Source organism: Bos taurus, chromosome 10 (genome assembly GCF_002263795.3).
Source record: "Bos taurus isolate L1 Dominette 01449 registration number 42190680 breed Hereford chromosome 10, ARS-UCD2.0, whole genome shotgun sequence".
In the NCBI taxonomy this organism is placed as follows: domain Eukaryota; kingdom Metazoa; phylum Chordata; class Mammalia; order Artiodactyla; family Bovidae; genus Bos; species Bos taurus.
Window position 1 is genome coordinate 998,972 of NC_037337.1, and position 13,248 is coordinate 1,012,219.

General features: G+C 37.5%; 1 protein-coding gene across 2 annotated transcripts in view; it reads right to left on the reverse strand.

Moving 5' to 3' along the window:
* Window positions 1–13,248, reverse strand: part of DCP2 (decapping mRNA 2) — a 54,782-nt gene that overhangs the window by 10,186 nt on the left and 31,348 nt on the right. For both annotated transcript variants that reach the window (NM_001434963.1, NM_001434962.1), the window contains 5 exons: window positions 6,888–7,040; window positions 6,679–6,791; window positions 6,477–6,584; window positions 3,509–3,647; window positions 958–1,068 (listed from right to left, as the gene is read on the reverse strand). In NM_001434963.1, the coding sequence (NP_001421892.1) occupies window positions 958–1,068; window positions 3,509–3,647; window positions 6,477–6,584; window positions 6,679–6,743 (423 nt within the window). In that variant the 5' untranslated portion in view covers window positions 6,744–6,791; window positions 6,888–7,040. The remainder of the gene's footprint in view (window positions 1–957; window positions 1,069–3,508; window positions 3,648–6,476; window positions 6,585–6,678; window positions 6,792–6,887; window positions 7,041–13,248) is intronic.

Genomic DNA, 13,248 nt, shown 5'->3' on the forward strand with positions numbered 1-13,248 from the left:
TGGAGTGCAATAATAGAGAGCAAGTAGTCCAACATTAAACATTTAATTTGTGCTTGCTTGTGGAATCAAAACACTTCAGGTTAAGTAAACGGCACCCAAGAATTCAGGGAAAATACTCTTGTTAAATATCTGAAATTACTATTATTACACACTGTTAAAGAAGGAAAAACAGGTGAAGCTACAACATAAAAAAATTCAACATAGAAATACCAGGACTTATGGAAAAGATAAGCAAGGAAGCTTATTAGTTATGAATTACTTTCTGGAACACAGACTAAAAGAATGGAAATAAATGTCTTAAAACGCTCACAGGTATCTGTCCTTCAGCCTAGTCTAATGACTATGGCATTGGCTGTGAGTGTTTTGTTTTCATTTTCTGAATTCTATCAATTTGAAGAAAAATAAAATACACTGTGAGGCTATTCCAAACTTTTAACTTCATTAAAATAATACAGACACTATTTAGAAAAATAGAATACCTAGGACTTATCTAGGAGAGTTGACTAACACTGTTTCCAAAGTATTAAAGTAAGTCTAAATACCCACATATCGATAATTAATAAGAATCTACAGAACAGCACAGGGAACTCTCCTCAGTGCTCTGTAATGACCTATACAGAAACAGAACCTAGAGTGGATATATGTATAAACTGATCCACTTTTTCACTTGAAACTAACACAACTTTGTAAATCAACTATACTCCAATAAAAATTAATGTTAAAAATCATAAACAAACAGATAAACAAATACCCACATAAAAAAGTAAAGATCAGATGCACAACTGAATCAAAACGACAAATCTATAATCGAGAGTAGGCAGAGATTTCTTAGTGGTGAACAGCACACACACACAGATTCATAAAAATCCTGTCAATAAAGCAATTCAAAATGCCTTGACAATGCCCTTGCCCCATCCTAAAAAGCATGAACTGCCTCAGCATGATGTTAACTCTTACCACCAAGGGATTCTGTTGCTTGGCTGGCTGGCTGTGGACCCCATTTGGTTTTTTCTTTGCATTAGGTGAATCTTGATACTGTTTTCTGCCATTTCCCCTTATACTTTGATTCTGTTTTTCCAATAAGAAATAAAATGTAAACATACAGCACAATGTAACAGGATAAAACAATATACCCCTATGATACATTTAGCTGGTTCGATCAGAGTTCAGCAAAGCCCCCCCAAATCTTCCTAAAACACTGAAGAACCACTATCAACATCTTTCATTATAGAGAGCTTCACAGAGCAAGAATCCTCCAAAGGTACAAAATAAAATAGCAAATACAATGTTCCCGAGAAACAACTCTGAAAACCTTATGACTATCAATAGAGGACACTGAGGCACGTTGACTTCAGTCCTTAGATCAGCAAACAAGCACCAGATGTGATCACTGTTACCCTAAAACCTGCTTTAAACTATTAATAAAAGGGAATTTTTAATAATCTTTTTATATAAAATAATAAATAAGACTGGTTTGGCTCAGATGGTAAAGAATCTGCTTGCAATGTGGGAGACCTGGGTTCAATCCCTGGGTTGGGAAGATTGCTTGGAGAAGGGAACAGCTACCCACTCCAGGATTCTGGCCTGGAGAATCCCCATGGACAGTCCATGGGGTCACAAAGAGTTGGACATGACTGAGAGAATTTCACTTTCACTTTTAATCCCTAAATTTAGACCTAAAACCTAAACATGCAGTAGTCGACATCTTGCTATTATATTGCTTAAACATGAGTTAGATTAAGTTTAACTTAAAACAGTTTTTAAACATTAATTTGGCCTTAAAGGTCTTAAGAACAGTTATTTAAGAGAACTAGCTAAAACAGTGCAAAGAACAATTTTATTATTATTTTACAATAAATACACTTGTGTACATCCTATCTACCTACAAAAAAAATTTAGTTCTTAAAATAGCTTGAAAACAGTAACTTAAAGAAAGGAAGGGAAATAGCTTTCAGAAGCTCATGTTAGCACATACCTTTAACTCCATTTCATTTTATTCTTTTCGATATTTACTTTTTTACTGTGTACCATATACATAAAACTTACCACCTGAACCACTTGTAAATGGGCAGCTCAGTGGCGGTAAGTGCAGCCACAAAGCTGTGCAACCACCACCAGTATCCATCCAGAACTTTTCCATCACTGAAGCAGAGACTTTGTCTATTAAATACTTCTGTTTTTTCCTGTCTCTCAGCTCTGATAATCTCATATTAATTAGTGGAATCATATAGCATTTGTCCTTTTGTGTGTGAGGTTCATCCATGTTGTAGCACGTATGTATAATTTCATTCCTTTTAAAGGCCAAATAATATTCACTGTATGTTTACTTTGTTTATCGAGTAACCTTTTGACACACATGTAGGTTGTTTCCACCTTCCGGCTATCATGAACAACACTACTATGAACACTGCTAAGTTATCTCTGAGTCCCTGCTTTCAATTCTTTTGAATATGAACCGCGGAGTGGAACCACTGGGTCACATGGTAATTCTATGTGTACCTTTCTGAGGAACCACCAAGCTGCCCCATGGCAGCTGTACCATTTTACATTCCCACCTGCAATACACAAGGGTTCCAACTTTTTTACATTCTTGTCAACTCATTATTTTCCATTTTTTACTACATTTTTATTACTTCTCAACTGAGCATCTTTTCATGTGCTTACTGACCATGTAAATGTCTTCTTTCAATAAATGTCTATTCAAGTTGTTGTGCACTCATTTTTGTTTAACTGTTTCTTCTTTGCTGTTGTTGAGCTATAGGAGGTCTCCATATATCCTGGATATAAACCCAGTAGATATGTGATTTGCAAACTCTCCCATTTCATGGGTGTTTTTTCTCTTTTGACAGTGACCATTCAAGCACAGAAAGTTTTAAATTCTGATGAACCCAGTATATTTGTAAAAGAAGAAAAGTAAAGACTGGTACCCAAATAGATGGTTAAAATAACAGACAGGTAATACCAAAGATCAGTAAGGATATGGAACAAATGGAACTCTCAAATATTTTGCAGGGGATACAAATTATTTAGAACATTTTTTGCAGTATATACTTAAGAACTTAGGCATATCCACTGCTCCAACAAATCTATATACTCAAAAGAACTGTATATGTTCATCAAAATACATGTACAGAAATATTCCTAGCAGTATGATTTGTAAAAGCCCCCAAGTGGAAACAACAAACACGTCCACTAAGAGTAAAATGGATAAACAAACTATGATATGATCATACACTGAAGAACAACACGGTGTGAACCTTTCACTGGTAGCACATTTACCAAAATCAGATGTTATTGATACTTCATATTCCTTACTACATTGGATTAATACCAAAGCTGTAAAGGTTAGGAGTCTCATCCCAGCTTCAAATCACAAATCAGGAAGACAGGCGCCTTGGATGAACGACTAAGAGCTCTACAACTGTTAATCTGCAAGGCCTCAACTCAGATGCATTTCTAAGTCAAAGGATCTTAAGTTATGAAAATCTTTAAATGTACTATCACTCACCTTTGCTTTTAAAAGATCAGACACTTCAGCGTGATGATTACTGTATGGTTTATGCTGCAGTGGTTGCCGGTGCTTTACCCACTGGTCACCAGGAGAACCTTCAGGAAATAACTGCTGGCTGTGGCGGAACTTGGTTCGACTACAACAAGATTTAAAAATAAAAATAAAATCAGAAAATTTTTACTGATACTTCTTCCCAAACCTTGAGAGTTTATCTAACGGACTATAAATGTTACTTTATTCACTATCTGTCTCCCCTCATTGGAGTTTAAATTCCACAAGGGCAGAGGATTCATGTCAACTTTGTCTACTGCTTTACTGCCAGAACCCAGAAGAATGCCTATCACTCCACATTTCTTGAATGGGGTGATAATCTATTATTTTTAGTCCCAAACTTTTCTAAATTATTGATACCACCTTCTCCTAAAATGACTGTACTTTTAAAAATCTGGGGAATTTCCTGGCAGCCCAGTGATTAGAACTCTGCATTTCCGCTGCAGGGGACACAGGTTCAAGCCAAGGATGAAGAACTAAGATCCCGCAAGCCTTGCAGCCTGGCCGAACAACAAAAATGAATCTGAAGGAAATACTTCTTTCACAAATTTAATAAATTTAGTAACGAAGCCAATAAATAAAGCCACTCTGAATACACATATATCAGTGGATTTTTATAATAGGACAGACAATTCAATTCTTTACTAGGATGCTTCCATATGGAATTTGATCCTGCACAGGTCAGTATGGACCCTCCGTGCTAAGATCTGACAAACTGAGCTATGTTGTTGTTGCTGTTCAGTCGCTAAGCCATGTCCAACTCAGTGATGCCATCTGACCATCTCATCCTCTGTCGCTTCCTTCTCCTCTTGCTCTAGATCTTTCCCAGCAGCAGGGTATTTTCCAATGAGTCAGCTCCACACATTAGGTGACCAAAGTATTGAAGCTTCAGCATCAGTCCATCCAATGAATATTCCTGGTTGATTTCCTTTAGGATTGACTGGTTGGATCTCTGTGCTGTCCAAGTGATTCTCAAGAGTCTTCTCCAACGCCACAGTTCAAAAGCATCAATTCTTCAGCACTCAGCCTTCTTTACGGTCCAACTCTCATATCCATACATGACTACTGGAAAAACCATAGCTCTGACTATACAGACCTTTGTCTGCAAAGTGATGTCTCTGCTTTTTAATACTGTTTAGAGTTGTCACAGCTTTTCTTCCAAGGAAATTAAGGAGTTCAAAATGATAGATAAGCATATTAAATAAAGATCCAGTCTCAAATACTTACACCAAAGAAATCAACTGTAATAGTTTATAGTAAAGATAAATTGTATTCGATAGTACCACTTACATATATTAATACAGTCCAGAGTCACTGATCCCAAGATCCATATTATAGTAAGATTGTTTCTGAATATTTCAGAATCTGTCCCCTTTTCCATTTAAAAATTGTGATTAAATTGCAGGCTCTCAAAAAAAAAAAAAAAATTGCAGGCTCTCTTTCTTTAGACAAAATTCAAGTAATTCCTCCAAAATGTCATAAGAGTTAGTCTATATGTTAAAAAGAGACATCACCCTGCCTGAGAAACCTGGAATTTGTTTGAGAAGTTGTTTCATTATCTCCTTATTCCATTCTCTAGGATCACAAACCCTAATACCGACTGAAAGATGTGGGAATGGTATCATACCACTGTGGGTGACAGATTCTTAAACAGTGACACAATTTCTTTTCAAACCCTATCACTATTTCATAACTTTAGTAGTAACTGGGTTTTTTAAATCATGACTACATTCCTGTTTTTTCTTTTTTCTTCTTCAGTTATATTTAGTAGTATATACTTTGGTGATTATAGTGACAGATTCTGAAAGGCACAAATGACTTTCAAGGCATTTAGTCCAATCTTCTGTCCTCATAAAATCCAACTAAAATGGAATATTCCCTATGTATTTAAAAAATATTGACTGTAGGTGTGATTTACTCCTATTGTTTACTTTTAAAGCTCTAGGATAAAAACAAAGCATCTAACTTAGAGAAAATTTAGAAAGCAACTCTCTCTGAACCTAACAAGGCAAAGCTCTACAAGTTGATTACAAATACATATACTTATTTCAGAAAATTATATTGGAAGGACTGATGTTGAAGGTGAAACTCCAATACTTTGGCCACCTGACGCGAAGAGCTGACTCATTTGAAAAGCCCCTGATGCTGGGAAAGATTGAGGGCAGGAGATGAAGGGGATAACAGAGGATGAGATGGGTGGATGGCATCACCGACTCCATGCACACGAGTTTGAGTGAACTCTGGGAGTTGGTGATGGACAGGGAGGCCTGGCGTGCTGCAGTCCATGGGGTCACAAAGAGTCAGACAGGACTGAGCGACTGAACAGAAATGAATTTCAGAAAATTACTTAGCCTACTCTATAACTGTGATTTGGATACAATTAAGTCCCAAACAAGAAAATGCTCTTTGCAGTTCTTATCCATGTAATACTCACTCCTTATAACATACAGTCTAGACTAGGGAAAGGAAAGGTGCAAGCCCAAGTCTTCACAGTGCTATCTTTCTGAACAAATTATACGTCAGCACCCCTCATCTCCTTCTCACAAAAACAGACATTCAACCACATACAGAAACCCAATTATTTCTAAAGTAAAGATATGAGAACACAGAACAAGTACTATGAATACATAGAAAGAGAGAAAAAAATTTTCTTTTCCTCATACTCTAGCTATCCATCTAAAAAGCTGACATTCTCTTGTGTATACTATTTTAAAATATGCCTGAAGCTCCTTTATGACTTCAATTAACCTCTCATCCAAAAACCACCCCTCTAAAATGTCTATTATCTGTGAGACTAGTAAGAAACTAGTATCTATAAAAGGAAGCCAATACCTCTGCAAACTTTTTAAGCAAAATGCTACTAATGTATTAAAAAAGACCAAAAAGTCAAAATCCAACACATCTGTTTCTTTACCTCAATTTTTCCACAGTGGGCTTAGCTGGTGTGCTACCAGCGGAGGAAAATCCATTGTCACTATCTGAGGAATCTCCAAATCTTCGAGAAAGCCAGTCCCTTAATGGTCTATGGAGATATTAAGAATTTGCTTTTAAAACTTGGCTATGTAAAGAAACTATCAGAATTGTGAAGTCTAATATTTTAAAAAATACAAACATACCTGATAAAAGGAATGGCCATAAAAAATTTGTTTGGTGCCAAACCAAGTTTGGATTTTGGGGTCATATCATTTCTATGGCAAGGCAATTTCTCAATGGAGAACCACTCAATATTCTGAAACACAAGAAAATTAGTTATTATCAAGGAGTTTCTAAAAGCAATTTAATTAGATACCATCCAGCAACCTGAAAATTCTTCTCAATTACATACCCGGATTTCTCTTCTGGTTTTCGGGTTAAATTTTGTATCTTTTGGAATTCCTGGAATGATGTACAAACGAGCAAGCTGATCATTGATCCGAAGTTCAATGTAATCATCCTTACAAATATAATCTTTAATATCAAAACCAGTTTCTTCAAAGACCTGGAAATAATAAATCTGGATGATGATTTTCAAGTTTGGCTGTTAGACCTTCAGTTCATTAATATCTGCTTATTTCAAAGTCACAAATTCAGAAATATCCAGGAAATTAAATGCATAAAAACACTACATAAAAAAAAAAAAAAAATCACAGTATTTCAGGGTCTAGTTCTTGCTGTGTCTCTATGGAAAAACCTCCTCACACATTTAAGCCTAAGTTTTTTCAGCTATTCATAAAAAGGAAACATATGATACTGCAATTTACAATAATATGTATTTGGCCACTGTCCCCTCTTCTGGTATAAGAGCTCTTAAAACGGTTGGACGGATAAGGCAGTGGACCCCACTTCAGCACTCTTGCCTGGAAAATCCCATGGACAGAGGAGCCTGGGTCGCTGAGCTGGACACGACTGAGCGACTTCACTTTCACGCATTGGAGAAGGAAATGGCAACCCACTCCAGCGTTCTTGCCTGGAGAATCCCAGGGACGGCGGAGCCTGGTGGGCTGCCGTCTGTGGGGTCACACAGAGTCGGGCACGACTGAAGTGACTTGGCAGTAGCAGCAGCAAAACGGTTGGAATGTCTTACATTATAAAAGCAAAAGTATCTTTGCTTTTTATCTAGGTCTCCCACATTGCAGGCAGATTCTTTACCAGCTGAGCCACAAGGGAAGCCCAAAAGTATCTTTACATCCTGTTAATTATGTGACTTCTGGAGTCTACTTCGGGAATTAACTTGGTTGCCAGGTGATCAAGAGGGTTAAAACTTTCAATGGGCCCCTCCTCCCCCACCTCCAGGAAATAAACTCAGTCAACCCCATAAAAACCAAAAAGGAATGTTTCTGGCTTGAAAAACACATGAAGATTTGGGGATAGTGGTGCCAGAGAAGACAGAAAGAAAGTTCTTTGCTTTTTTCTGTACCTTGCATCCTAAGTATTTATGTCTTCCATCTAGTTATTCCTGAGTTATATCCTTTTATTGTAATAAACTGGAAAACTTAATAAGAAAAATGTTTCTCAATTCTATGAATCACTCTAGCAAAAACTAATCAAACCCAAAGAGGGGGATCAAAAGGCACAAGTGACAACCTGGACTTTGCAACTGGCATCTGAAGCCAAGCATGGTCTTATAGGACTGAACCCTTCACCTCTGGAATGTGACGCTACCTCAAGGCAGACAGTGTCAGAATTGAGCTGAATTGTAAGTCATTCAGTTCATATCCAAAACCTGCTTATTGATGTGGGGGGAAAAAGCCCCTGCGCGTGTGCGTACATGTATACGCATGCGCGTGCACACACACACTCTAAAATTGGGTCCAAAACCCTTATTATGTGAGAATACATCAGTGGTTCCCACTCCAAGGGAATATAAACCTCATATGGATTTGATTCAGTAACCACAAAAGTACATGTATAACCAAGCTACAGAATGAAAAATGTCTTATACAAAGAAAACCATTCTTCAAACACGAAAATTGAATTGGGATTAATACTAATATTTCAATGGACAGATTCCAAGAAAACAGCTACAACCACCTTTGTACCCAGGGTGGAGTTAGCTGCAGTCACGATCTGCAGTGATTTTGGAGCCCCAAAAATAAAGTCTGATTGTGTTTCCACTGTTTCTCCATCTATTTGCCATGAAGTGATGGGACTGGATGCCATGATCTTAAGTTTTCTGAATGTTGAGCTTTAAGCCATCTTTTCCACTCTCCTCTTTTACTTTCATGGAGAGGCTCTTTAGTTCTTCACTTTCTGCCATAAGGGTGGTGTCATCTGCATATATGAGGTTATTGATATTTCTCCCGGCAATCTTGATTCCAGCTTATATTTCTTCCAGTCCAGCGTTTCTCACGATGTACCCTGCATATAAGTTAAATAATCAGTGTGACAAGATACAGCCTTGAAGTACTCTTTTTCCTATTTGGAACCAGTCTATTGTTTCATGTCCAGTTCTAACTGTTGCTTCCTGACGTGCATACAGATTTCTCAAGAGGCAGGTCAGGTGGTCTGGTATTCCTATCTTTTTCAGAATTTTCCACAATTTTCCACAATAAACAAAAGTTTATTGTGATCCACTATGCTTTGGCATAATCTACACATATGTGATCTACACATATGCTTTGGCATACTCAATAAAAGCAGAAATAGATGTTTTTCTGGAACTCTCTTGCTTTTTCCATGATCCAGCGGATGTTGACAATTTGATCTCTGGTTCCTCTGCCTTTTCTAAAACAAGCTGGAACATCTGGAAATTCACAGTTCACGTATTGCTGAAGCCCGGCTTGGAGAATTTTGAGCATTATTTTACTAGTGTGTGAGATGAGTGCAATTGTGCAGTAGTTTGAGCATTCTTTGGCATTGCCTTTCTCAGGGATTGAAATGAAAACTGATCTTTTCGGTCCTATGGCCACTGCTGAGTTTTCCAAATTTGCTGGCATGTTGAGTGTAGCACTTTCACAGCATCATCTTTCAGCATTTGAAATAGCTCAACTGGAATTCCATCACCTCCACTAGCTTTGTTCGTAGTGATGCTTCCTAAGGCCCACTTGAATTCACATTCCAGCATGACTGGCTCTAGGTGAGTGATCACACCATCGTGATTATCTGGGTCGTGAAGATCTTTTTTGTACAGTTCTGTGTATTCTTGCCACCTCTTCTTAATATCTTCTGCTTGTGTTAGGTCCATACCATTTCTGTCCTTTATCGAGCCCATCTTTGCATGAAATGTTCCCTTGGTAGCTCCAATTTTCTTGAAGAGATCTCTAGTCTTTCCCATTCTGTTGTTTTCCTCTATTTCTTTGCTCTGATGGATGAGGGAGGCTTTCTTATCTCTCCTTGCTATTCTCTGGAATTCTGTACTCAAATGGGTATATTTTTCCTTTTCTCCTTTGCTTTTCGCTTCTCTTCTTTTCACAGCTATTTGTAAGCCTCCTCAGACAGCCATTTTGCTTTTTTGCATTTCTTTTCCATGGGGATGGTCTTGATTCCTGTCTCCTATACAATGTCAGGAACCTCCGTCCATAGTTCATCAGGCACTCTATCTATCAGATCTAGTCCCTTAAATCTATTTCTCACTTCCACTGTATAATCGTAAGGGATTTGATTTAGGTCATACCTGAATGGTCTAGTGGTTTTCCCCACTTTCTTCAATTTAAGTCTGAATTTGGCAATAAGGAGTTCATGATCTGAGCCACAGTCAACTCCCGGTCTTGTTTTTGTTGACTGTATAGAGCTTCTCCATCATTGGATGCAAAGAGTATAATCATTCTGATTTCGGTGTTGGCCATCTCTTGAGGTCCATGTGTAGAGTCTTCTCTTGTGTTGTTGGAAGAGGGTGTCTGCTATAACCAGTGTGTTCTCTTGGCAAAACTCTATTAGCCTTTGCCCTGCTTCATTCTGTATTCCAAGGCCAAATCTGCCTGTTACTTCAGGTGTTTCTTGACTTCCTACTTTTGCATTCCAGTCCCTTATAATGAAAAAGACATCTTTTTTGGGTGTTAGTTTAAAAGGTCTTGTAGGTCTTCATAGAACCATTCAACTTCAACTTCTTCAGCATTACTGGTCAGGGCACAGACTTGGATTTCTGTGATACTGAATAACAGAGATCATTCTGAATTGCTTAGTGATCTAAAACTGCCCCTCCTCATAGTGCCTCAAGGAACTCCAAGACATGGAACCCCAGTTCCTGGGAATAAAGTGTTACTGCTAACCCCCACAGCTAACCCTCACCTTCTCCTTCAACCAGAAAAGCCATGCTTATTAATCTATTAAAATCCTGGGCCTCTGCTTAAAAAACCACTGGTGAGGGGGGAGGGATTCACTGCAAGATTGGATTGACACAGACACACTGCTATACATAAGACAAGTAATAAGGACCTACTGCAGAGCACAGTGAACTCTACTCAGTACTCTCTAATGGCTCATATGGGAAAAGGACCTAAAGAAGACTGGCTAGGCATTCATATAGCAGATTCACTTTGCTATATAATACAAGCAAATGTGATTTGACTGCAAATCAATTATACCCCAATAAAAAGTAAAACCATGAGTCTCTTCTAGCCTTAAACGTTCTCCTTCAGATAACATTTATGGTCTCTGGCAAGGTCCTTTCCCACTTCACCCTCAAATGAAAAAGGCTTTGGTTCTTTACTGACTAGAAACCAGTGTGCACCTTTTACGCTGGAATTCCTTCTTCCCTCTAGTTTCAGCACCTACCCAATCCATGGCACAGAAGACGATAAAACATGCACAGGCCTGAAGCTCTTACAAGGTAAGGGTGTGGAGCAGTTATTTGTGTCCATTCCTTTTATCTCTTCCCTCGTTCTCTTGTTGGTTTAGGTACGTCTTTCTACCTCCTTCGATAAGGGCACATCTATATTTCTCTCAGATACGTGTAGGCCGTAACTCACAATTTAAGCTCCTCCACAACACATCTAACTCATTTCTGTATACTGCCAATCATGTTAAACCTTTTTCTAATTTTAAGTACTAGCTGAATATACTCACTTGAAACTGTTCTATGGTATACAGAAAAGAGACATTATTTGTATTTCCTACTTCCAGAAATGACAGAGTGAGAACAGAAATACCTATGTTTTACCAAAAAAGAGCTTTCTTGTCCTAAACCAAAACTATACATCTTATCCAGAATAAAAACCCGAAGGCTCAGTAATAGACACTTTGTAGTTTCACACTTCCCCAGATCTTAATTTATTTATATACATGCGGTGTGTGCTCAGTCACTCAGGGCTGTCCAACTCTTTTATAACCCCATGGACTTTAGCCCTTCAGGCTCCTCTAGCTGTGGGGATTCTCCAGGCTGGAGTGAGTCGCCCTGCCCTCCTCCAGGGGATATTCTCGACCCAGGGATTAAACCCACGTCTCCCACATTGCAGACAAATTCTTTACCATCTGAGCCATCAGGGAAGTCCATTTGTATACATAATACAATATAATTAAACTAACAATTGTGGATTTATTTCACAACTCATGTATGTTATCTGAATGTTCCCATTAAAGTCCAGTTATTAATACTTTGGTTTTCTTTTTCTTTGAAAGTAAGGTCTACCCTACTCTACTGCTTGAGACATAACTTAAAAATGGTTTTTGTTATAAATCAATCTGGTTGGATATTAGAATTATAACTTTAGAAATTAGAACTGGTTTACCTAAAAGTTTACCTATCAGTGACATAAAATTGTTTTTCTTCATCAAAGTCTCCATTAAGAAAGTCAAAATGGAATATATAAACCAGAAGCCATTCACAATATACTCAAATCCAGATTGCATTAAGAAGTCCTATATATCCACAAGACTAGTAAACCAACTTAAAAAAAAAAAAGGTAACATGTAACTGGGTACTTAATAATAGAGCACATTCAAATGGCCAATAAGAATATGACAATGTGGCCAACATCATTAAACTTCAGGGAAATATGAAAAACACAATGATAGACCATTACATTCCCCTAATAACGGCTAAAATTTTTTGAAAATGAGATGTAATTAATATATTACATTATATTAGCTTCAGGTACGCAACATAATAATGTTTTGCATATATTGAGAAATGACCATAAATTTTTTCCCCAGTGTTACTGAGATATAATGGTTTGAACATAATGGTTTGACTTATACATACTGTGAAATGGTTACTCTAAGTTTAGCTGATATGGATCATCTCATATAAGTACAATAAAAAGAATAAGAAAAAAATACGTTTTTTTTCTTGTAATGAGAACCCTTAAGCTCTAGTCTCTGAACTTCTCATACGTATCACACAGCAGTGTTAACTGTAGTCATCATGCTGTACATTACGTCCTAGTGCTTATTTATCTTCCAACTCTTGAGCACATTCCTCTAATTCTCTTTTAGACACACACATACCCTCTGAGAACCACAAATCTGATCTCTCCTTCTGAGTTTTGCTTTTCAGATTCCACATAAAAGGGAGACCATACAAAATCTGTCTTTATCTGACTTATCCATTCTGTACAATGCCTTCAATGCCCATAACAGTACAAATTGTAGGATTCTTTTTTTAACAACTAAAATGTATTCCATTGTGTACATACATACCACATCTTCACTAGCCATTCATTTCTCAATGAACACTTAGGTTGTTTCCTTGTCTTGGCTATTATAAACAATGCTATTATGAACATAAGACTGTAGTTATCTTTTCAAGGTAGCATTTTCATTTCCTCTGG